This window comes from Gymnogyps californianus, chromosome 13, assembly GCF_018139145.2.
Source record: "Gymnogyps californianus isolate 813 chromosome 13, ASM1813914v2, whole genome shotgun sequence".
Taxonomy (NCBI): domain Eukaryota; kingdom Metazoa; phylum Chordata; class Aves; order Accipitriformes; family Cathartidae; genus Gymnogyps; species Gymnogyps californianus.
The window spans coordinates 21,674,216-21,700,007 of NC_059483.1; the positions used below are offsets into that span (position 1 = coordinate 21,674,216).

General features: G+C 35.8%; 1 protein-coding gene across 1 annotated transcript in view; it reads left to right on the top strand.

The window, feature by feature from the left end:
- ATG7 (autophagy related 7) overlaps positions 1 to 25,792 on the top strand; it is a 104,167-nt gene that overhangs the window by 9,577 nt on the left and 68,798 nt on the right. Inside the window, exons 8-16 of the mRNA XM_050904627.1 lie at positions 638 to 759; positions 1,838 to 1,928; positions 3,882 to 4,026; positions 4,659 to 4,817; positions 8,934 to 9,128; positions 13,735 to 13,938; positions 14,191 to 14,306; positions 15,047 to 15,122; positions 16,982 to 17,062. Coding sequence (XP_050760584.1) covers positions 638 to 759; positions 1,838 to 1,928; positions 3,882 to 4,026; positions 4,659 to 4,817; positions 8,934 to 9,128; positions 13,735 to 13,938; positions 14,191 to 14,306; positions 15,047 to 15,122; positions 16,982 to 17,062 — 1,189 coding nt within the window. The remainder of the gene's footprint in view (positions 1 to 637; positions 760 to 1,837; positions 1,929 to 3,881; positions 4,027 to 4,658; positions 4,818 to 8,933; positions 9,129 to 13,734; positions 13,939 to 14,190; positions 14,307 to 15,046; positions 15,123 to 16,981; positions 17,063 to 25,792) is intronic.

The following is a 25,792-nucleotide window of genomic DNA, read 5'->3' on the forward strand; positions in this document are numbered from 1 at the left end:
AAGTATCAAATACATTTGGGTTGCTGTAACAAAAATGTGGTTAAGTTGCATTTTCATAGTTTTGACTTTTATTACAAAGCACACAGCAGGGAGAAGAAATGTTCAGTTAGGTATGGTGTTTTCTGGGCTGCTAGCTGAACTGTAGCATAGAAGGATGTGTAAGTGTCCAGAGAGCTTTACACGTTCTGAGTTTCAGAGGTTTTTAGGCACTAAAGTTCTAATTGTTTGATTTGGGGATTTGAATCATAAGGAGGAAAAATGATACTATATAGAGAACTAAGAGGGTCTTGCTTGTGCTATGGCCAAGTACATCATGTCACCTGATGTGTGCTCTAGAGCTTCCCTGCTTTTTATTCCTCTAAATATGCAGTTTGTCCAGCAGCATTGTATAAATGACAGAGGACAGGCTGACAGTGTTGTTTCTTTAGAGCCGTTTCACAACAAACTAGTCATTTTCACATACTAAGCAGTTGTTTTTATTTATACCTGATAAGAACAAGTGTTCTAGTACCAACGGAAAAAGCCTTATTCAGACTCTGCAAGAGAGTAAACCTGTGTGAAATAGCATTTAAAAGAAGTCCCTTTCCTATTAAAGAAGTTGCATGTCTCTCTCTGTTTATCTTTTTTTAAATGGCAGGGGCAGCATTCTCCAGTCAGTTGAAGTGCTCTGCTTCAGAGATAGGACCATGCAAGGGGTGAGAGACATAACACACAGCATTATCTTTGAAATAAAACTTCCAGAGAGAGCCCTTGGCCCAGGTAATCCATTTAAAAAAAAATTCTTTCCCATTTTTTTTCCTCTCTCCTCCTCAATCTCTGTGAAGATGGAAAAAATAAATTAATACTACTAAATCATTGCTTATGCTAAGTTATTTCAAATGGATTTTAAATTGTTTGAATTTCTGTTAAATGTATGTAAAGGAAATGGTTCCTTCTTCAAAAAAGAAAGAAGAGAGCATATTCTCTTTTAATTTTTTCCTCCTTAAATTGTGTTTCTAATTTAAAAAACAAGAAAAGTCCTCCTGGTGTCATATGAAATACAAAACCCAGGCAATTAGCAATTGGTCTCTTTTTTTCCTTGTTAAATTTGTACACAGTTCCTCAGCTAGAAAAAATGCATATGATAGTGAATTTATGTGATGCAAACTTTCTGTATATTTCTAAAATGGTAGAAGCCTGCTACAGAGTGGAATTGTTTCTTCAATCCCATAGTGAGGTAGGCAGATGTATTTTGAAGCAATAAACTTGTAACATTAGAACGTAATCTCAGACTTAATTTCTGTGTACGGAACAGTATCACAAAATTTCTCTGCCTCATCCAGGAAGTTCTGACTGCTTTACATACCATCATTGTATATTGTTTAATTACTATATAATTAGAATATATAATTCTCTACTGAATTTACAGATGGGGTCTAGGGAACATGAAGAGGTTGGCAAAATTTATTGAGTTCTGAATTATGAATTTACTGAGTTCTGAACATAGCAGTCTGTTTGACATTAAAGATCCGGAGGCTTGATGAGGAATGGTGCCATCTCTGTGCTAGGTTTGAAGCAAGCTGAACAGGCAAAAGCAGCACATCGGACATCCGAAAGTAAAGCACTTCTCCAGGAAGCAGTGCTTTCAGTTGATGTAGAACAGCAAAATTTGTATAGCAACATATACTATACATGTTGTTAAGATACAGATTATTTACTTACAGGTTTAGAATTTGTTTGTGTTTTTCCAGCAAGGTTAAATCCAATAAAATTTCTTTTTTCTACCCTGTGATAGAAAAGGCTTTCATTCTTTCTTTCCTTCTTTCTTCCCTTTTTTCTTTTTCAATATGTCAAACAGATTGTCCAAAAGCTGTTGGATGGGAGAAAAACCAAAAGGGAGGCATGGGTCCAAGGATGGTGAATCTTAGTGAATGCATGGATCCAAAAAGGTTTGTTGATAATATTTCAGATTTGTATAGTTTTCTTTACTTGGGCTTAAGCCATAACAAGTTGCCATGTGAAATGCAAGGACTGTTAGGTAAGAATTTACAGTAACACATATACTGTATGTTGTTTGGACAGTCCTATGGGAGGTAAGGACCTTAATAGAGCAGAGTGCACTGCATGCAGCAGAAACGTTTGCAATTTTTCACTCTAGCTTAAAGTTGCAAATGCATTATATTTAAAACTGAGTGGAATGTAGGTCATAGTGTTACAGGCCTGTGGTTTTCATTGAATTCTATAACCTACAGGTTGTTAAATGTAATGAAAATAAGCATGGGGAAAAGTTCAGCCTTTTGGAATTGTTAGAGTGTGACAGGAAGGAGCTCAGGAAACAGGACCTTAGTAATTTTTATCATTCTGCACATAATGTGTGGGCAATGGGTTGAAAACAGTCTAGTTACACAGCCTGTTGGCTCATCTGCTTTCCCTGACTACACGTGTGCTGTTGACTTTGAAACACTGTAGGAGCGTGTTGACCTAATGATTTAGGTTAACGTATTTTACCTATCAAGCTAAGCCATTTTTGTCTTGCAATTGTGACAATTCACATTATGTTCATTGACATTAGAGAAGGTTCATCTGAGGACTCTTAATTCTTTAAGTAAATGTAACTTGACCTTCTTTACTTGTATGCATGCTCACTTCTGTTAATTCCCACAGAGACTGTTGGTAATATGCCAACCTCGGCAATTGCGATCTTAAATCCTTGTTGAACAAATATTCAACAATATTTTGGATATTGCAAAAGTTATGTTTATGATGTATAAGGGAATGAAACTCTCAGGAATCTGAGAGCTGTGATGACCTGACTTGATGAGAGTTTTAATACCCTGTGTTCTGATGATGAATACAAAAATCTGACACTAGGTTGAGCATGGATTTCCTACATCATTTTCCTTCTAAAACTTCCACAAAGAACTGGCCACATTCTTTAGGGGGCAAGTGTAATATTTCATGTTAAGGACAGATGTAACTGGATACTGGAAACCAGTTAATTTAAGAAAGAAACAAAAGTTTATGGACAAATGGTCTGTGTCTTATCACTCAGCTTAACAGGAATCTTGGCTGAGACACTATTTTTATTTTCACACTTGCATCAATTTTGTTACTAAAATTTTAATTTTGGATTGTTACCTTTTTCAGAGGCCCTTAGAGACTTGTTCCAGTTCCTAAGGAAGTATGTGGCTTTAGTAGATTTTTACAGCAAGTCCAGAGTGGCTAGCTGACACCTTTTCTGTATATCCTAGCTTTTGAAAGAGAACACTTTCCTAACAAAATTTCATGGTTAATAACTGTCTTGTCAAATGTCTACAAACTATTTCCTAGCAAAATTGCGTGGTTAATGCCATCTTGTCAAATGTCTACAAACTATTTTTTTTAAAATTCCACTTTACTAGCTATCTTTCTACTCTTGTTTCAGTAGTGATTTACTCTGTTTTTAAGCAGTGCAGTCACAGCTTTTATAAGAATGTTGATTAGCGGTGTTCGGCCAACACATTGGTTACAAGAGGAGGTTCCAAGGAAATTGAATATCAGGAACTGTGTGTGTATTTATATAGAATGACTTTTGGCATCTTCTGTTTACATGTTTTTCCTGTGTGTCTGATTGGCAGAATGGTTAAAAATTTATGGTTAGGACCCTTAAGAACATACTGCATGTGTCACAAGCAAACAAGCAGCATAAAAGAAGCTCCTTGCCATGCACCTTATTATTAGGTGGAAGTATGCTTGGAGGACTTGGTTTTTCATATTACCTATATGTTGAATTGTTGAATTCTTTCTCTCCTTTAAAAAAACAAAATAGTATTGAACTTCTGCAGTTGAAATAAAAAGTAATTGCTTTGCTGGAGAAACACAAGAATATTCAGAAGTGTGTTGCTATTTATTTCATGGTATAGGTTAGCAGAATCATCAGTGGATCTTAATTTGAAATTGATGTGCTGGCGGTTGGTGCCTACTCTTGATTTGGAAAAAATTGTGTCTGCCAAGTGTCTGCTGCTAGGAGCTGGTACACTGGGTTGTAGTGTTGCAAGGACCTTGATGGTAAGTCCTGAGTTAATCTTAAAAATAATGTGCTGTTTCTCATAAATTCTATATGATTTTTTTTCTTTTTGAGCGGCTGCCATGGCACATAAGAGAAAAGTTGTATTCCTCTGTATTAAAGTACACGTAATACATATTAGTTGATATTATAAATTGCAGGGAAGAGGTAAGATCTGTAGCCAATGGAAATATCTTGAAGTTCTGCTAATAGTAGAATAGTAGACAGTAAGAGAACCTTAGCAGAATAGTAATTGGTTTTGGATTTGCATAAAAAAAGATTGAACAAGAAATTCTGGAACAAATTAACGAGCTAATAAGATCAAATTCACAGTGAAGCACTTGAAGTAAGTAGCTGTGCTGATATTTACTTTCAGGGATGTTTAATATATCCCACTGAATTCAGTAGGGTTTTGAGGGATTACTGTTAAATGATATATTTGGACAGACCAAATTTTCTGTTCTCTTATTTCAGTGCAAGTACAAGGTTGTTGCTGTGAATAGCTTCAAAAGCTTTTGTAGCTTGATCTGTCTAGACAAATCGGACAAAACTCCTCTTGAGTTTCTGGCATTACTCAAAAGTATATGGCTAAGCCCATTGTACTTATCATTATTTAAATTACTTTCTTGTTTAGGGTTGGGGAGTCAGGAAGATTACATTTGTGGACAATGCAAAGATCTCCTACTCCAACCCAGTACGACAGCCACTGTATGAGTTTGAAGACTGTCTTAGTGGGGGGAAGCCTAAGGCACTTGCAGCAGCAGACAGGCTACAGAAGATCTTCCCAGGAGTGGTAAGATCGGTATTTAATATATGTTAATACCCAAAATTTGCAATCTTATTTAAGTTGATTTTCTACATTAGAGGCAAGTAACTTAATCTTTAACTTCCAGAAAAGGGAAGTAGTTCATAGCAGCCTGGAGAAGATACCAATGTTGGCTTGCATTGGTAAAAGTTAAATATAACCTCGAGAGGAGCTTCCAGTAATAAGGGGGAACCAATAACAATGCTTTAGTTAGCCTGTATCAATAAGTGTTAGGACATTTGGTATACGTAGGAAAAAACCTATTTTCCTGTTCAGTAATAGCATATGCAATGTGCAACCTGTACTGTGTGTAAGGAATTTTTCTTCTACTGTACGCCTCAAATGTTCTGCATCTACCGCTGTTTTCTTAGTCCATTATCCCTATCAGTGTTACACATTCTCTATCGTTTCCTTGTGCCATGGATGGGTCACATCTGATCAGCCTTCAGTGGGACTCAAACCTAGTTTCATAGCTTTGGGGCACAAATGAGGAGAAAGCAGTTGCACAGATCCTGTGTACCCTTATGATAGAATGTTTCTAATATATTTTTTGGTCAAACTCATTTCCACAGTAGAATTTGTGGAGAACAGGTATCATGTTTAACCATCAGTAAATATACAGAGAAAAAGCATGCTAGCATTAACAAGAATTAACAGGGCTTAACAGTAAAAACTCTGGTTCAAACAGTTAATATCATGCTGACAGCATGTGAGAGTGGTGAGGTTTAAGCAGCAGGCCAAGCACATGGACTAACAGTAAGTCTTTAATGAGCCTGGGTAAAGTCTTGGTGCTTTGGGATGGTTTGGACAGTGAAGCTACTGTAGCTGGAAGTTTTTATAACCCAACTGACTTTGCTAGACTGCTCAAAATGGAGCTGCGTCTGTTACTGCAGACTGCACTGTTGTTTGTTACCAAAACCCGTATATATCTTTTGATTCAAAGAGATTTATACTGATCAGTTGTCCTGGATTTTGAGCCTGCTCATTCCTTTCATATTGAAGGAGTAGCCGAAGCTGTCTCTTGCTGTTTGCAAACCTACACAGCCCTTTCAAGCCCCTGGGGGTCCAAGCAGTAATGCTGGTTCTGAAGGCATTTCTGAAAATTTGGTTTTACATTTCTGTGCAATTCACAGACTAATTTACTTTCTTTGATTTCAATGTGAGTAATATTTTGCACACAAAATGCAGTTTCTCCTGATTGACTTTGAAATGTTTGACTGCTGTATGTGAATTTTTTTATTTTTTTTAATTTTACATCCTTTCTAGTTGGAAGAGTAACCACCTCATCATTGCAAATGAAACAAGAAGGAATGCTTTGGCGAGGAGCTTTGATTTGTTTCATTCTACTTCTAAGATTATCATTAGCTGTAGCTTAGAGTTTTATAATAAAAAAGAAGGGAGGACTTGGAAATAGCAGAATTTACGGATTCACAGCCTTTAATTACAAGTAGGTAATGCACAGAGTCATTCATATAGCTGATGTGGAATTTAACTTTATTGACTCTCTTACACAATCATTTCCTGAAGTATTCGGGCATGAAACTCCAGTGTATTCAGCATTTTATCATCCTTTGTACTATACTGCATGGGGGGCCACTTTATTGTAGGTATTTCCAATAGAACAATTTAATGATGGCAGCATCACATTTCTTCATTTTCTGTGTACCTACCCACGGCACACTTCTGTTCAGGTTTAATATATTGAGCACAGATATCTTCTAAGTGATCTGAGCCGTGGTTTAACAAAAAATGCAGAAAGTTAATAGAAATGTGAATAAAATTGAGAGAGAAGGTTATGGTAGCACCACAAATTGCAATATTTTGATGTCTGCTTTAAAAAAAAACAAAACAAAAGCACTGGAGCCTCAAGCACAGCTTTGGTCAGCTGTCAAAAGTGTTGAAAAGTACATTATCTTTTATGATTTTGCACATGTCAAGATACAATCCCTTTTTTTAATAAGTAAGTGATTCTAATACTTTATGGGATGGCAACTAAATATTTTGATTTGGATAATTTGGAGGCATTTTAAATCTTTTGTTAGTATGAATGTTCTGGTCTTAAAATCTAAGCCTTTTTGTGAGCAGTCAAGCAAAATCCTTTTTGTCATGTAGAGATTCCCTGAGATTTTGGAATTCTGTGGAATGAACGAGATCTGTGTTTAGGGCTATATGCACATTTACTTCTCCTTAAAATAATATGCATGTGCCATCGCAAGGTACCCTTTTAGCTCTTTTTGCCAGAGTTTGGCTGCAAAAGTGTACCTGAGCCACTTTTGCTGGTGAATGGTGTCTTTTTTCCAAGGGACAGTTATTCAAATAAAATTGAAGCTATTGAAGCTGCTAGACTTGTATGTATTCCTACAGCTACAGTCACTGGATAGAGTTTTTTTCTGAATTCTGGTAAGATTTTAGTATTTTACAAACCTTGTTACCATATTTCCGTGAAGCTAGCGTTCAACTTATTTGCTTACTTGTTTGTTTTATTTTTTTTGAACAAAAATCGACCTCCTAAGTCACCAACAGTGTCAGTTATACTTATCTAATAAATCAGCACTTGTATGCAGTACAGGGGCTTCACGAGTTATCCATAAATACTTTACTCATATACAGCATGGATTAAGTTTTGTGTTCCTGCCACAGCTTTTTGGAGGAGATAATAACAGTGAAGGTAAAAACCTTCTCCAATAATTACCCAATGTCTGTGCTGGTGATGCACAGCCATCCTCACTGGGTAACAGTGGAGGTGCCCTGTTAACAGCATACTAGATCACTGTGGACTCTACATTTTTCCCCTTGGAGGTGGGGGGCAGGGGGATGAAGGGGGAAAAAAAAGGTGCATCGTTGGGTATGGTTAATGCAGGTATTACCCAAATTCATTTCCCCAAGCTGCTATATGTGTCTATTTCTTTTTATCTTCAGGGATATTTACAATGTTTAGAATGTATACTTAACCCTTCTGGTTATTTGGCTCACCTGGATTTATGAGTTGTGCATGTAATTGGTCTATACAAAAGCACGTTCCACCAACCTTCCTTTCTTCTCTTCCCATGTAATTTTATGTTTGGTTCATCTAGCTTTTAAATTTTGGCTTTTAAATTGTTAGTTGCTTACAGCACAGTGACAAGCAAGGAGACTTTGGCAAGGCCTATGCTTCTGTAACATACATGAAGGATCCATTATTCTCCTATAGCAGATAGCTGACAGATTGTGTTAACATATTTCCAAAGGAGTGAGTTAATTGTTTGCATTGTATATGCATTGTGTATATGCTTATTTGGCTCTCTAGCCATTTTCTGCTCAATATGCCTTGCCCAAATATGGAGTTGGAAGAGGCATACGTTTCTGCAATAGGAACAAGCTCTTTCAGCATCTGCATAGTGCAAGACTCCAGACGTCCAAGCGCTGGAGTAACAAGTCTCAGAAGTGATTTTGTTCTCTATCAAGTTCACATATGGCTGGTTGAATTACATGAAAATCATTCGAGACTATTGTCCTTCTCATAAAGAATTTAAAACAAAGAGGTGTATGTGTGATACTTTGCATCTGTCTTGCTGTAATTGAATCAATATTCAATATCAGAAGTATAAACTACATCCCATTAACATTGTGTGTGAAGTGGCTGCAAAGATAATCCAGGACAAAGGTTTTATATAAGTTTAACAGCATGATCATAATCATATGTAAGATCTGTCTGCTTGCTTTTGTAGTGATGTTTGTAACCCCTGGGATTAGGAGCAGTTCAGCTATCTTCTTGTAGTGATTTGCCAGACCTAATAAGACCTTCTGAGAGACTGGGCTTGTTAGTTCAGGCACTGAGCCACGTGAACATGGTTGGTGTGTTTGGTGACCCAAACTAGTGTGTTTGCATTGAGCTGCTCTGTTCTAGATAAATATAGCAGCTGAGACTGCCATTCCCTCTGAAACTTTAGCACTGTGCTTTAGTGCACAGCACTGATACACAGAGAGATGCGAAGACTAAAGTTGCCATTCTGCCAAACAGTAATTGAATTTGTACTCTACGATTTTGTATTGAACTTCGTAATAATTCTATTCAGTCACAAGGTTATCTTTTTAATATGTTGTTTTCTGTCTGTCTCTATCTAGAGTTCAGAAGGCTATAACATGAGCATCCCTATGCCAGGCCACCCAGTGAATTTTTCTGAAGTAACAATGGCACAGGCTCGGAAGGACGTGGCTAAACTGGAAGAGCTTGTTGATGCTCATGATGTTGTTTTCCTGCTAATGGACACTAGAGAGAGTCGATGGCTTCCTGCTGTCATTGCAGCCAGCAAGAGGAAGGTATTGAACCATACCTTGCTAATATCCTTGTCACTGTATTTCACTCTTGCATATCAACCAGCTATGTACACCTAAAAGAACTTTATGGGAAACTGAAATATTTTACCAATCTTTTGTGACTATGCAGAAATTTTTTCTTGTTTTCTGTAGCCTCAAAGATTCTGTGTAAGACAAAACCAGAATGTTGAAAAGAGGGAATAGAAACTTGTATCACAGAACGATATAGGTTGAAAAAGACCCCTGGAGGTAATCTAGTCAAACTCCTGTTCAAAATAGGGCAATTTACAGCATGTTGCTCGGGGTCTTGTCTAGTCAGTATCTTTTGAGCATCACCAAGGGTACATAATTCATAGTAATACGAAGAGAAATAATTTCATAGTAAGAGAATCATAGTAAGGAGGACTAAAGACATTACAGTAATGATTGATAGGGGATGTGAATTGTAGAAACTTGTCTGAAACCATGTTTTCAAAATATATCTCAAAAGTGAAGAATTAGCAGGTGAATTCTGAACTTAAAAAGTATGCCAACACTTTTTTGGTTAAAAGTTAACCTTGGGTTTTTCCTCATTGCCTTATTGGAAAATATACTGTTGTGCTGAGCCAATGCATCCAAACTCTGCCCGTGACTTTTACTCAGGTAGTGTTGAATGCTGCAGCTATTTCTGTAGCTTAAAAGTAATATCCTCATGTTACAGGCAAAGAAAAATGAAGGGAGAGGGCTGCAGTACATGAAATTAAGATTGTGAATTCTTAAAAAAAAAAAAAGTAGTATCTGAAGCTTTATAGATTCTGCTCTGTATATGAGATCAGTGAGACTGTATGCATAAATGCTTCTGTAATCAAAATGTTAAAACATCTTTTGTGGTGAGTATACAGACCTGGTCATATGAACCAGATTGAGAAATAAAACATAAGCTTAATAAATTTTTTCCAGGAGAGTCACAAAAGCATATAGGGAGAAGATTTTGCGCCTTTTTTGCCGTTCTACAAATCTTGCTGAGGATTAGATATGAATGACAGAGCCTTTACTTTTGTGTGAACGTTGTTCTTGAAGACAGTGTGGCATCCAAACTTTTCCTATGAAAGAATACTCTAAATCACACAGGATTCTGGAAACAGCATCTTTCTTCAAATTAATGCAGTGTTGAAAATACGGTTTTGCTGAAGAATCCAACTAAATTATCCTGAACACTTACTTCCCTTGCTATCATGATATAGATTTTAGTAAAACAGTCTCAAGTAATCATGATATTTCTTAATTCATTTAAGAATTGTGCAGTTTCATGTTTGCTCAGTTAAAATAGCACAAAATCAGAAAATGCAAGTATTAAGCTTTTAACATGTCAGCTTAACCACAGCGTACATCCTGTGTATTTTGTGGCATAAATGTAATGACGTCCATAGCAATTTATTAAGTTGTGAACTTAACATGAGAGTAAAAGAAAACATACATGTGACACAGCTGAGTCAATGTTGTTGTTCGATGTTTGATTTTTGTATTTCCTGACTTCTGTGATTTTTCAGCTATGACAACTCTAGTTTCCTAATAGTTGTTAGTTGTTTGTGGTTTCTTTTGTTTGTGTTTGTTTATTTTCAAAAAACCTGGACAGTAGAAAGGAGAGAGAGTGCAGATTTGTGGTATTTGCAGACTAGTTTTATCTTATAAATTCCAAGTGTGTTCCCCTTTCTCCTGAAGTTTATGTTCGTCTGAACTTAACTAAATTTCCTCTGCACCTGCTTTGCAAGCAGGTTTTTTCCAAATCAAACAGTTCTCTCATTTTTTTAAGCCAAGGTCTTTAAATTATTTTCTTTTCTTTCATTCTTTCCGTATTTTAAATAGATTCTGATCCTGAGCAATAGAGTTGTATGTCTTTGTAGCTCAAGTGACCTTCCCTTTGCCAGTGAACTATACTGCCAGTGAAAAGATCAATGTGTCCCTTTAGTGTGGACTTCACTGAAGTATAACTTCATGTGTAACTGAGTGTATGTAACTTGATAACTTAATCAGTTCGTACTTAATCCTACTGTCTTTTCTGCAGTTTGCACCTGTGGTCTTTCAGCAATCTTTTAGCTGTTTAAAAACAGCACAGAAATGACATAAAAAGAGTAAGTTTGCAAAGCTGGGTATTGAAATTGGAAAGTGCCAGCCTACTCTTCCGTATGTATGATGGTTGGTAGTTGTAAGCAATATATGTAGTTTTATATGCAGCCCCCCCCCCCCCCCCCCCCCCCCCATCTGGTTCAGTCAGGGTAGGGTTGTTGATCTCCAAAACTTTTCCTCCCACATTTGCTTAGCTAGCAGTCCCCCACTATATTTGCCTTACAGTATTCAAATCATACTTTGAGGACAAATTTTGTAATTTCTTTGTGACAGTTCTCTGATTTTCAGTGGCATAGTGTGTCTGACTGCATCACAGTTATTTAATTTTCATAAGATCACTTTGATGTAAGGAGATGGAGTTCTCTGTCACTGAATAAGCACAGCACTGAAATCTCAAGGCATCCATAGTGAAATGCTTGGTATCTGCTTTTCAATGTACTTCATGTTGATAAACATTTAATGAGAGCTCTAGTTCAAATGTGAATTTCTCTGACAACTGCAAATCTGAAGTACTGCTGCAGTTTGGACCTCAAAGTCTCACAACAGGCACACAGAAAATGAAGAATATAGTGAGTGATAATCTGCGTAACGTTCTCTATAAGAGGTACATAGGTAGAAGTAGGACTTGGTTTCCCCGTGTAATCATTCAGTTGCCTTGATGATCTTTGGTATTCCTGCAGTCCTTCCTCCCAAAACAAGTATCTTAGACAAACACAAAACTCAAATGTTAAATCCCCGTGTCAGATGTTAAATCACTGTTTATGCTAAGCACTGGAACTTTTAAAATTTTGCTAATTTTTTTTTTTTTAACGCATGCCAAAAGATAGACTTTTCCATAGTCTCTTTATCAAAAACAGATTTTTTTTTTATTTTTTTTTATTTTTTTTTAAATTAAGGGTCAATCAGTTAAATTCAAATAGTTGCTGGACAGTAAACTGAAGAGACAGAAACAGTTTATTGCAGTGGGAAGTGTTTAGCAATATTATTAATTTCTGATAATACCGGCCGTGCCATGTTATTCATATTTTAAAAATGGAATACCATCTTCAGGCTTTACAGGTAGATGTAGTGAGAAGATGCAGTCTTTTAATTATTTGCTGTAGACCTGCCTGTGCTACCACAGATTCAACAGCATGGTTCTACTTTAGGACTGAGGAAAGAATAAACTACAACAAGCTTGAAAGTGAATATCCAGAAGTTATTTGAAATACCAAGTGATGATGAAACTCACAAGCTTACTAGTTAAGATGGCTAATTCTTGACAGCTTCCTTCAAAGTGCCTCTTTTAAATAATTTCTGGCTATAAGAATGAAAAATGACAAACTGCTGTACTAGAATTTCTATCTAAAATATTTGCATGTGAAGCACTATAATATCTTCCTTTATGTTTTACTGGCTACAGTCATTATTGTATAATTGTTTTTGCTTTTTGCTATATCTAAATCCTTGCCTGTAAGTTCAGTAAAATCTGCTAGTTTAAGTAGTGGCTTTATGATACTATGGTCATAACATATATAGCTTCAGATTAAGCACTTGTCACAAACTGAAGAGAAAGGGGAAGATGATGACAGTGTAATTGTGTACCACAGCTGCTTGTGCTCCCCATGTGACTAAACAGATGCATATGAAGACCATAAGTAATCATTAATTGCTTTCCTCACGGAGCAGAAATTTTTTTGGATAACAGACTTGCGTTTCGTTGCTTTGTCACACAGGAGTGTTTAATGAGTTATATTTCAGACCACAGTGAACTGAAAAGACTACATATAGAATTACAAATGACATGAAAACTTGTTACTGATAGCCACTGTTGTACTTAAATGGCGTTTGGGATATTTTAGCACTTAGAGAATATGAATATACAGAATATGCAGCAAACTTGAAAATAAATTCTGTGCTGGAACCAAAATAAGTTTTTCCAATAACAATACTAATCATTGTATGAATATTGGGCCAAATTTGGATATATGGATGTTAATTCATATCAGTGCATAGCAGCTTCAGTAACTTTGTTGAGACATTGAATGTTAGCTGATGTGAACCTAGCTTCAGATGTAAACTAGCACAACACATTTATGGAGTTCCTGTTCCTCCCCCCCCCCCCCCCCCCCCCCCCCCCCCCCCCCCCCCCCCCCCCCCCCCCCCCCCCCCCCCCCGCCCTTGGTCAGCAAGTGTGCATAGGTTTGTGTAACAATTAGAGCGAGTCATTAATTTGTATCAAGTTTCTCTGAAAGACAGAGAAAAAGGTAATGGTTTGTGGATTTCTGAAACAGACTTTTGGTTTGGTTTTGTTTTTTCTAAATGCTTAAGAACTGGAATTTTGCACCTATCAGAAAATCTGTTGTTTATGGCTAGGGTGATAGGTATGCAGTTAATAGGTTGTTCGTCCATCTACAGCATGTGGGGTTTTTTTGACATTTACAGTGAATAAAACCTTGAGGCCTTTTTTCCCCTCCCCTTTTGGCTCACTTAGAATCTGTTGTTCTCTCTTTATTGTTCACAGTTGGTCATCAATGCTGCATTGGGATTTGACACATTTGTTGTTATGAGACACGGACTAAAGAAACCAAAACAGCAAGAATGTAGTGATTCATGTTTCAACAATGCCTCTGGTTCTTCTGATCTTTTGGGATCATCACTCTTTTCAAATATCCCTGGCTATAAACTGGGTTGCTACTTCTGCAATGATGTTGTGGCACCAGGGGATGTGAGTAGAACCTTATGCAGATGGTGTTTATATATCTCTTTTGTTGTGACTTGAATTTTTATTTCCTTTAAATGGTGTTTCATAAAGAGATTTGTTTTCTGTTGATGTACACACAATTAAGAAATAGCTCATCTTTTATTCAAAAGAGCAAAGAAATTAATTGCACAGAACTAAAGATGTTTTGTGTAGTAGGGCGGTTAGTTACTTTTTGAGTTACTTTTTTCTTTCCTTTAGAATTGTCTATCTTTGTAGTCCACCAGGGATCGGACGTTGGATCAGCAGTGCACGGTCAGTCGACCTGGACTAGCCATGGTAGCTGGAGCGCTTGCAGTGGAATTAATGGTTTCTGTTTTACAGCATCCAGAAGGGTGAGTCATTTCTGGATTGGTGTTCTCTGAGAAATAACATTTATTTAATATAACCTTTTGGGAGAAGGAGGAGGAAGTACACATTAAGTAGGACAGTTCTGTAGGGTGTAATGTTGCCTGTAAATTAATGTAATGTATAGGTCATATCTACTATATTAGTGTAATTTAACAGTGTTTAAGAGAGAACTGATTCATCAAATCTGAGGTTTTTATCTTGGAAATTGGCGGTTTTCTCTCTTTTTGAGTTTAAAAGTAGAAAAGTACTGAGAATATTTCAAAAAAAGAAGAAAGCATTCCTGTTAGTGGATCTTGGCATTTCTTTGCTCAAGCGGGTGTTTGAGTGTAATGAGGAGCTATCATAACTACGTATGTCACATGAAGGGCTTCAAGATAAGCCAAGTATTGCAAAATCTTATTTAAAATTAAGTGGGTTTGATACAGAAATTACTCTGAAATTCTGCAACCTGAAATTTAGGCTTGTTTTCTGTCTTTAAAATCTGTGAAAGAAAAAGTGAGTTAGGAGTTGGACTTGAGTATGTTACAAGTCTCTGAGACTGATTCTGAAAAAGGGTTTTTATATTCCCATGCTGAATCTTAGTTACTATGAAACAGACTTTCCAGATAGGTTCCTTTCCAGATTCTAAACTGTAAGCTGTAAAAAAATGTCTTGAAGCTTACTGGAAATTTTGACTGTTGAGTATATCGTCTTGTTCTAATTTTCCTTCTTGGATTTCTGGCAGTGGTTATGCTGTGGCCAGCAGCAGTGATGATAGAATGAATGAGCCGCCTACTTCTCTTGGACTTGTTCCTCATCAGGTAAATAAATTGTGAGTAAGTGCTTTTCTTTAAAAGCTGGGAACTGATAGCAGGCAAACATCACAGACTTTGCCTCCTTAACAAAAACATACTGTGTGCTGATTCCGTTCCCCAAAGGACTGACTCTCCATGTTTGTTAAAAAAATACATATTAAAAAAAACCCAAATCCATCACACAGGCCAAGGTAGTTGTGTTCCTAGCATTGTGTCTGTCCTACTTGTGGACACAGTTCCTGCTACCTACTTAGCAGGAATTTGTTTGGAGCAGGCAGTATGTGAATAAGGCAACCTCTGACTTTTCCGTTCCCCATCAGAGCTGACAATATGAGCATCTCAAACTTACTTTTGTTCACTTTTAAAATCCCTTCTGAGTTTGAAAAAAAATTCAAATCCAGCCAACTCACAATTATTATAGTTCTCCAAAGTATTCATGTATTTCTGGTTCAATACAGCAGTCTCTATTCTTCTACTCAAGCCAAACTCTGGTTACAAATGTGTTAAGGATACCGTTTTTCAAATTGCTGCATAGACTTGTTTTTATTTGTTATATTGATACAGTCCTTCAAAAAACTGCCTGCTGGTCTTACCCCCATAGTCATATCCCCTGTGATATTGTCATCGGGGGTTAAAAGTATTCTGTTCGTCTTTCTCTATATTGCTATCTGAGTGACTCTGTTTGGATGCTTCCATTGTATAAATAAATCATTTATTTGTTTCTAAGTGGTACTTTTAGATTCTAGTGATACTAATTTTTTTTGCGCTAAGAATGAATCTTGATTCAGAAAAAGATAAAGCTACTAGTATGTTTTCTTTGCGACGTCCAGGTAATCACAGGGTCTGGTCTATATAAAATCAGTCTAATTTTGTTTATATTTTATATCCTTTGTGGATAATAAATGTTGCACACTCATGGTCTTAGTCTGTCATAAATGAACTGAATTTATTTCCAGGAAGTGTCTTGGAGTTCCTAGGATAACAGAAATACAAAGCAATGTGGTATCAGAAAGACTTGATTTTGTTGTTTTCCTTTCTTTTCCTGGGTGTGAGTTTTGTTTAAAAATGACTTTATTTTTGTATTCTAACATTATGTATGGCTTGGTGTTTCTGCAGAAATACCTTAGTGTTAATACTGTTTAAATTGCTATTGGCTTCCGAGGTTTATGCCATTTCAACTGCATTAAATGTGTGGAGTGCACATTGGAAGTATTTTCCATAATAGACTTCAATATTAATTGGGGCATTATTATTTGTATTGCAGAGCTACTTAAGTTCTGTTCTTAGTGATGTCTCTTCATTGCAGTAGACCTGTAAAAGCACAGAATAAAAAAGATGATCAATACTCCAAAGAGTTCATAGTCTAAATGATCAAACCCTGCTGCAAAGTGTTTTCAGTGCTATCTCTGTTACCAGAAACAATGGTCTGGAATTTTAAAATTATGTGTCAGTAGTATCAGTTAACAACATAGTTTAGGAATGCACAACAGTTAAGTTTTCAGATTATATGTTATAGAGATGGGAAAAAAATGTGTTTAACTGGTTATACCATGACTTTTTATTTTTGATGGAACTCTGCAATCAGAAAAGTCAAACTCCAGGTGGTGCTGTGCCTCTATTTATGTTTAAATAGTGTTGCATTTAGATAGTTGTGCCATTATTTGTATATGGAAAAACAGTAATATATATTGAGTATAAATTTACTACAGGTGTTATTGGGGGTCACTGTGTTAGAACAGTATTACCCTAGTTATAGCCATTCTTTATCTTTTTATTGAATATATGTGTCCAGTTCATGTGGAATTTTGGAAATGTTTTTACAAAAAACATTGTAAAATAGTACTGTAATTTTTTTCATCTTCCAGATCCGTGGATTTTTATCAAGATTTGATAATGTTCTTCCAGTTAGCCTGGCATTTGATAAGTGCACAGCCTGTTCAACCAAAGTAAGTCTGAGTTTGTCTGCACTTTATTTATATGGACAGAATGGTCTTGCTCTAGGTCAGTCTTGGGGTACAGAGGACTGCTTTGTATTTGATATTTTCTCTTACTTCCTTAGGGCTTGGAATCTGTGTTCTCACTTCAGCTAAAGCTCTTTTGCCTTCATACCCTTCTTTTTTAGCTGTTTTCCAAATTTCTTTGGCATCACCTATTAGCATGCTCTCTCCACATAAACATTCTCGTCAGCTAAAGAAACCAAGCAGAGATTAGGGCCGACACATTTCTGAAAAGTTTATCACATAAATACTGTTAATATCTTTTAGCTTTGTAGGAAGGAATAAAATTGGTATTGTTTTAGTTGTTTAAGAAATTATTTCTGGTGTCCGATGAATAAATATATCTTTTCAGCTTTCTTGAACTTAGTATCATTACAAATATGCGAAGCTGTCTGAATTTCTGTTTTATGATACAAAACAAACACATAAAAAACACTTAAGAAAAAAAATTACTTCCACAACATTTCTATATTGAAAAGACTTTCATTTTGATGCTTAGTGTTGACAGTCCTGAGTCACCTAATGGGTTTACAGCTGTTGCTTGGATCTGAGCTCTGTCTTGCCAGAACACCAGGGCAGCCCAGTAATGTGCCTGTGTGAGGCCTCCTCTTCAGTCTTGGATTGTTTTCCTGTGCTGTGGCCTTGAAAAGTTTTTTCTGGCAAGTTTTCTATGGCTATGTAGTGCAAGTTCAAAAAGTTTTGACTGGGATATCTCAGTATGAAGATTCAGAGGTTTTGACTCATGATTTGGACTGCTTGGGAGTGCCATTAGTTTAGTTCACTTTTATGTACCTTGAGACTTACTGCAAGAAGTTTTTTCTGTTCTTTTCACTGCACTTGTGCTTCTTCTTTCAAACAGCTATCAAAAACTTTTGAGGCACTATCATATTTCTGAGGACTTGCACAATTTCTTCTTCTACAGTATTCCTCTTATTTCTCTAGGCTATATGGGTATATTTGACAAGTTTTGAAGGACTATTAATGTCCAGTTTCTCTCAAAAGTTGAAGCACTAAACTTAAAACTGCTGTTATTTTTAGAAACGTGTATCTACCCTCTTGAATAGCTGAAAGCTCAGCAGTAGCTAAAACTTTATGATGGTGGAGCCTGAGAAGTTAAACTATTAGAATAAGCTTTTTTCTTTTTTTTTTTTTCTTTTTTCTTTTTATCTCTGATCCAGGACATATTGATATATAAAAACATACATCGATGTAGATAAATTAAATGCAGGTATCAATTTTTTGTTAGCAAATCATTTCCTGTTGGAGGTCATTTTAAGAGAGCCCTGTTTTACATAAACAGACTTGATGATTTAATAAAAACTGACTTGGATTTTAGCAGCTGTGCTATTCCCAGAGAGATCACTTTTCATGTGGTTTGGGTATTAAATTACTTCTGTGCTGAAAAGGTTGCTTCATTGGTGCGTGTATTTCCTTACAGTAGAAACACAGCATTTGTTTACTTTGCTAACTTTCTATTTATTAGCATAAGAGTATGTCACCCTGTATTAGCTGGAAATCTGATGCTAATACTTTGAAATGACAAATCCAATTACAATTTAATTGTAGTCTGTATGTTCGTTTGTTGGGTTTTTTAATGCAGCGACTTAGCATAATTTCATCCTTATCTACGTCAGATTTACTGTAGATTCAAACTTTTAGCACAGGAGAGAAGTGGTTTTTCTGATGTAATTGAATTTGCTGGTACCTTATTCATTTTCTTCTTTCATCGACAATCTCTTTCTTGAGCTCTTGTCACTCTGTAACTCTTAAAACATAAAACTAATGAATTAGGAATTTTTTAAAAAATTCTAGTACATGCTTAAGCAATCCAGTACAGCTGGATGACTTAGAAGCTGCTAATGATCTGCATGTTTAGAGATTAGATTCCGTTTCATTTTGACTCACAGTCGTGACTTCATTTCTCTGTTTTTGAAGCCGAAGAGACCAGACGTCCAAGCAGCCAGCTATTCCTTACCCAGAATTGTCCTAAACAGGCTGCATGCCAGAGAAGCTTCCCGCAGGCAATTGTTCAGGAATTTTGGGATGGTCGCAGCAGGAAACCAATCTATTTTTATTCTGGGGCAAATTTTCCTTGTATGATTTCCCCCTCTGTCTTATTCTGGTTCTGCACAAGCATGTGCTAGAATGGAAAGTATCCTCTTTCAGAACTAACAGCACTGCACTGCTAGTTGAGTAGTAGGTCTGAGGAGCAGTGTAAGCTCTTCTGATGCACTTTCCCTTCTCAGTAACAGAACAAGTTTGGCATGGAAGAGGGAGTCTGAAGTTCTTTAGTACAGATATTTATTTGTAATAACTGCTTTACTTACAGAATGAGAATGTTAAGCTTATTACTTACTGTGCTAATTAAGCTGTCTGTTTACCCTGTTGGGAGCAAAATGAGGATATTTTCTCATAATAATATGGTGAGAAGCATTACAATCCTGTAGAAAAGTATGGTCCTGATGCTGTGCTACCTGATCCTTGCAGGCAACTGGCTAAAGCCTTGAAACATGAATGTTAAAATATGTATCTTAGTGCAAAACTCCCAGTGTTTATATTTTACTGAGGGTAATGAAAATTTTCCTGTTACTGCTCCTCCCTCCTCTGTGTGTGTCATGGAATGAACCAGGAGACCTCATAGATTCAGAGTTTAATGTCAGAAAAGGTTATTGCTGCTAACCAACTTGGATATACAGATGCCCCCTCTGTTGTTACGTACAGCTCACAGATCTTATTTCCTCCAGAGTTCGGATTTATCATCCATGTGCTAGAAAGCTAGCTTATTTTCCTTAAAGATATTTCTCTCCTTCCCCTACTAAAATTGCTCTGATGTGTAATTATCTCCACTGTCACAGTAAAAAAAAAAAAAAGTGGCATAAGTTTCTCTACTAATTTTCAACTTCTTTCTCAACTTTCTATTCAGTATGCTGAAAAATTGAGCTGCTTAAGTTGTTTTTTAACCACTGAGTAATTTTACTGACTTACCTTTAAATATTTTTCAATTTCATTGCATTTCATGAAGGGGTAGACACTAGGATCTGGGATGGTATTCTAGGCACCATGTTACAGTTTGTTTTCAGTCAAGATATTTCCCTACCCTTGCAGATGTTTTCCCTTTTTAACATCCCAGGAATACATTAAACACTTTTGCTGTGACATTTACTAAGTGCCTGTGTTGCCTAAGTTAGTTATGAGTGTTTCAGTTTTGAAATCTATCATCATGTAGACATAACAATGCTTTTATTGTTCTCATCTGCTAACTGCTTTGCATGCATTTTCACTTTAAATGGTTCGGATCAGTTATGACAGTAACCTGCACTATTCAGTAAATTACTGGGTTTTTTTAGTTGAGATAATTTTAATTTTGATTCCAGCAAGACCCTTCATATTTGCCCTAGCTGCATTGAGAAAAGACTTTCATATTTGCTTTCTCCCAGTAACAGCATATTGTATGATCTGTCAGTAAAACTTTTAAATCTTTTTATATTACACATATCTGAATTCAAGTATTGTATTGATGTTAAACAGAGATGTATAAGTCATGGGGAAAAAAAAGCCTTGGTCTTTCCTGTACTAAAAAAAGCTAACTCTTGCATAGCTTGCAGAAATGATGGAGGAAATGGGGAGAAATGTTTGTCCTTCAGGAATGAACACTGCGAAAATTTAAAAGAATGTTTAAAAAGAGTTATTTCTGTAGCTGTGCTGTAACATTAAGTCTATGTAACTGAGTCTGTTTATAACTTTCCTTATTTCCTGAATTTACATATGTTAACATTTGACACTTCTGTGTACAGTGCAGCCTCTGTATTAATATTGGATAGATTTCATTCAGGCTTAAAGAATGCATCATTAATATACCTAGGCGTATTTTCAGCATACTGAATTAAATGTAATACTTTTCTTACTCTTAAGGTGGCATAGAAATTTGCTTTATCATAAGTGACTTACAGAAATTTTTCACTTTTGTTTTTCCTCTTTGAAAAAATGTCCTTTTAACTGGGGGAGCAGAAGGCAGGATTATCTTGCCCATAACTTTTGAAATCTCAGGCAGTCTTTACCTCTTTGTTTATAATTTTTAAATTCAGTGAGAGAATTGAAATAATATGTATTTTCAGAATTAATCACAATGAGGATGGGTTTACTGCTGGTTGCCTGAAAGATGCGCATTCTTGAAAAAATGCCTGGTCTTACTATTTCAAAAATACTGAATTTTTATTATAAAGTCAACAAAATATAATGTAGATTATCCCAAGTAAAAGGATACTAACAGAAGGAAGCTGTGATGTGTACTAAGAATGCCACATCACACAGTAAGAAATGATGACCATGGTAATGTGACCATTATGATGGAATTTTGTTCCCGTAGAGGAGGGCAAATGTGATCAAGAACCCCAGAAATCTTAGAAGTGACATTAACTTTAAACATTACCCTATTTTGTGAACAAAGAAAAGGGTGTGGAATTGGTAGTGTATTCAGTTTTGTGCGTTGGAGAAGGTGGGGAGGTGTCTGTACAGACAGGATGGATGATAGTTGAAAAATGGAACTTAAAAAACCAATACTGAAATCTAATCAGGTGGGAGAGAGCTCATTTTCTCTGTCCTATATCTGAAAAAAACCACATGATGTTAATGAAGTAATTCAGTGGAGAAGTTATGTCTTGTTACTCCTTGCTTAGTCCATCATGATGACTGGAAACATTATAGCTAATCCTATGTGAAGGCGGTAGTGCCAAATAAACTGCCTTGCACATAACAGCTCCACAGTAAAGGCTGTAAACAAAAGGAACATGGGGAAAGATAGAACATGTTTATATTCAATCTTAAATAATACCATTTACCAAAATTCAGAATGCAGGTTGACATTCCCATGTGTTAGCACTGTTATGGCTAGATTGTAAGAGTTAGAAATGATGAATGTTTTGCACCAGTTACTCAGAGTTGTGGGATGCAGGTTTATTGACGTTTAATAGATAACATAGGTTGTTGACACCAAACAGCCTTCCAAAGTCAGCAGAAGAGAGGATTCAAAAAAAAGAAACAAAATTTTGCTTTATCTTACGGTACTGAAGAGAAGTAAGGTTGTTTAAAAATTTAGTCAGATCACAACAAGGATAGTTCAAAACTTTAACCAATACTGCTGCTGGCAGCATTTACTTGTCCTCTTCTCCCCTCCCCCAGACATGATGATGCTAGATATCTTTAAGGAACAATTGCTTTTAGCCATTCTATTGTGTCTTCATTTCAACTTCTAACATATCTGTGAAATCGCTTCTTAATCAATTTATTGTTTTGTTATGTTTTCTTCAACTAAGATAAATGTAGCAAGTATAAAAGAATTAAGGAGGATTTTTTTTTTTTTTCTTTTTGACTGCTCTCTCTTATTCTCTGTTGTAATTTAGTTGGAGTTACAGCAGGGACTAATTTCTTGCTGTTATTACTTACTATTACTCTTAAGGAGAAGAAACTAGTGTGCTTCTCCACAACAAATTGGTAAGACATTATTCCCTTTTAGCTTATGTTGTTAATGTACTTATCTGTATTAAGAATTGACATGGTTTATAAAAAGTTAAAGATCAGTTTGTGTCTTGTGAGACTAAACCACCCACCCAAGTATTTTCACATGGGTGAGGATTTGTTTTGTGTTCCGGGCTCTGAGAGGAGGATACATATTCAAAACTTCTGACTTCAGGATAAGTAAATCTTAGCCTCTCAGAAGCTAGCAGCTGTATGTGCAGTGTCAAAATGTGTTTTGAGTGTGGGTGTTTGCAACTGTATTTAAATGTTGAAAACTGGAGGTTTGTGTCTTTCATGTTTTGCTGAGCAGAAGCAGTTTTTATTACCCAGCCCCCTATCCTAAGATAATTGTCTTTATTCTAGCCAATCCATTTGTCTTCATCCTGTAAGACTTCTTCCTGGATGGCAGATGCAACCATTAGATATCTTAGAGAGTTTAAATACAACTTGGCATAGGAAATGTGTTTAAATAACAAAGTAAAACAACATTCCTCCCCAAGTCATTATGGTTTGGGGTCTTGTCTTCATGGCACAAGGGAGTAAGTAGCTAAGGTTTACTGCAAAGTGTTTTTAGGAGCCATTCTTCAGTGTTGTGTTCTTTGCAATCGCAGTTTTGAACTCCGCTGATTAAATGATTAAGAAGGTTTCTTGAGCAGGAGAGAGAAAGAGGAAGGGAGAAAAAAAGAACAGAGAACATGCAACTCTCTGAAACTTGTTTTATTCCCTCTTCTTTTTGCTCCAGAAAATCAGCAATTCTGTTGTTACTACTTTTGGTTTTGGAATAGTAAAGTTGCTAGATTAAGAATCCCTTTCTAGTAATAAGTAACAGACTTTTGCCCTTCAGAGAAGAAAACAAATGATTTTGTTATTCCGTATTTCTTTTATTTGGTGAATTTGTTAAGTGTTTCCTGATGTTTACGTGAAATAGCATGTTGATTTATGCTGATGTGGCAGCGTACCATGTTGGATAGTAGAATCAAAGCTATGTTGCAGAGAATCCCAGAATTTGGTCCAAGAAGCAGCTGGTGTCACTGACTGGTCCGTAGCATTGACTAGTTTACTTGTCTCCAAGTTAAAGAGCATTAAAAGAAGTAAAAATATGTCCCAGTATTGTTCAGTGATCTTAAAAGGATATAAGATATTATTCTAAGCAGTTGTAAGTGGGAGAGAGAAGGGTTTATGAAGTCCATCTTAAATAGAAATCTGTATTATCGGTACTAAAAGAAAAAACAGAATTAATTGAAGTCTTTAAGTGAAAATACTCATATAATATAGTTTCTGCACCATGAATAAAATGAATTTTCCCATTTTTAAGTTTAACTAACTTTAAAATACTGTTTTTAAGGGGAAGAGGAAACCTGCCGTTGTTAAAAACGATTGATTCATATTTCTGACAGGTTGTATTTCTGTTGTATTTAAATTAAATTCTATGGGTCTTAGAGTTTTTTTGGTTTTGTTTTTTCAGTATTTCTTCTTCCTCCAATTCAATTACATTTTAACTAAAATTACTACAAAGTAAAGGACTATCAACCAGTAGGAAAGTGATAGCATCACCACAATCTTCTGGTATTGAAATGTTCAATATCTGACTGTGTCTAGAATACCGTTTTTAATTATTTATCCTATTGGCAACTTAATGCTGTCCTGTCATCTCTCTGTGAAGGTGTTACAGAATTCCTTTTGTGTCATTAAAACCAAAATTGAACTAAATGGCAAAAACAAAGTTGGAGAATACTGAACTGGATAAAAACTAGGAATATACAATGTGTAGTGATGGTATGGTGATGATGTTCATCCTACCATTGCTGAATGTAGAAACAGTTGAAACCTAATTCTGTAGGTTTCTGTCTGGAACTCAAGAGGTCAGTTGTTCATTTTGCTGGATATGTGTAATTTGTAATTGTTCTTTTTAATTCCATAAGCGTTTTGCATACTTGCAACCTAATGCCTTCTATTCCCTTATTTATTGTTCAGTTATTCCAAGGATTCAGTGCATATTCATCAAAGAAAATACAGATACAGTATGCTTCAAGTCTGCCATTTATGCCCAGATTTTTTATTTGTAAGCTGAGGAATCACTTTAAGTAAGAAGAAAGCCCACATGTTCCTGGCTGGAACATCTACAATTCTTTAATATTGGTGACTATTTAAATATACTTTAAAATACTTGTTCATATCACTTATGTGCAAAGGGTGCTAATTGTCAATTGTTAGAGTGTATATAAGAAAAACTTGAACTAATTTGAAAAATTGGCAGGGTTACAGAAAGGTTCAAGTCTAAATCACATGAATGAAAATTTTCAGGCATACAAGGTTATGGTCCAAAGCACTCTTTTGCATTGATAATTTTGATAGAGAAGTACTTTGAATTCATACAGTGCAGCACTGCGTGCATTTGACAATTTTGGCCGTAATTCTACCGCTACATATTAAAAAGTAATGCCAACATGCAGCAGTGAAAGAATGGAACTACATCCATGTTTCTCTCTTCTATGGTCAGGTCTTGTAACAGTTGTTTCATGGAATTGGGTGATGATGTGAGAGTCTGATAATTTTTTTCCATAATCTTTACGCAAATAGAACTTGCTTTATTATAATCCCATATTTAAATTATGCTAAAATGTTAGATTGTAATACTTAAATGATAGATAGTTTACTTGTATTTGAATTATATTTTTAAGCTCATGAGATTAAAGGGATGAGTACTACATCTTTTCCCAGATATTTTTTTAATACCTTCCTATTTTTAGCTATTGTAGTTTTTTCTTTTATGCTTTTCTGTGTTCTTCTCATTGCAGTCTTTGACAGGAGTCTGTCTACATCTACACCTATTTTCTTTTGTTAAACTTAACAAATCATCAGCCTCACTTTATTGGGCAACTGTTCTTTTGTTTGCAAATGCCCATGTAGGCATTTTTGAACAGTTTAACTTAAACTTAACCTTTATTCAATTTTTCCACATTTTTACAGGGTTGCCTATATCTGTGTCTTGGCAGAAGTACTTCTGTTTTCTTTAAAGTTGGAAAAAAGTGAAGGAAATTGACTTTAAAAAGATGGTAAAATAACTGAAACTGATGAAATCCAGTAAATATGTGTGGGTTTGGTGAAAATGCTCTTGTTCCTCCAGTGCTGTTTTGCATAGGTGTTGTAGCACATCCAGATAAT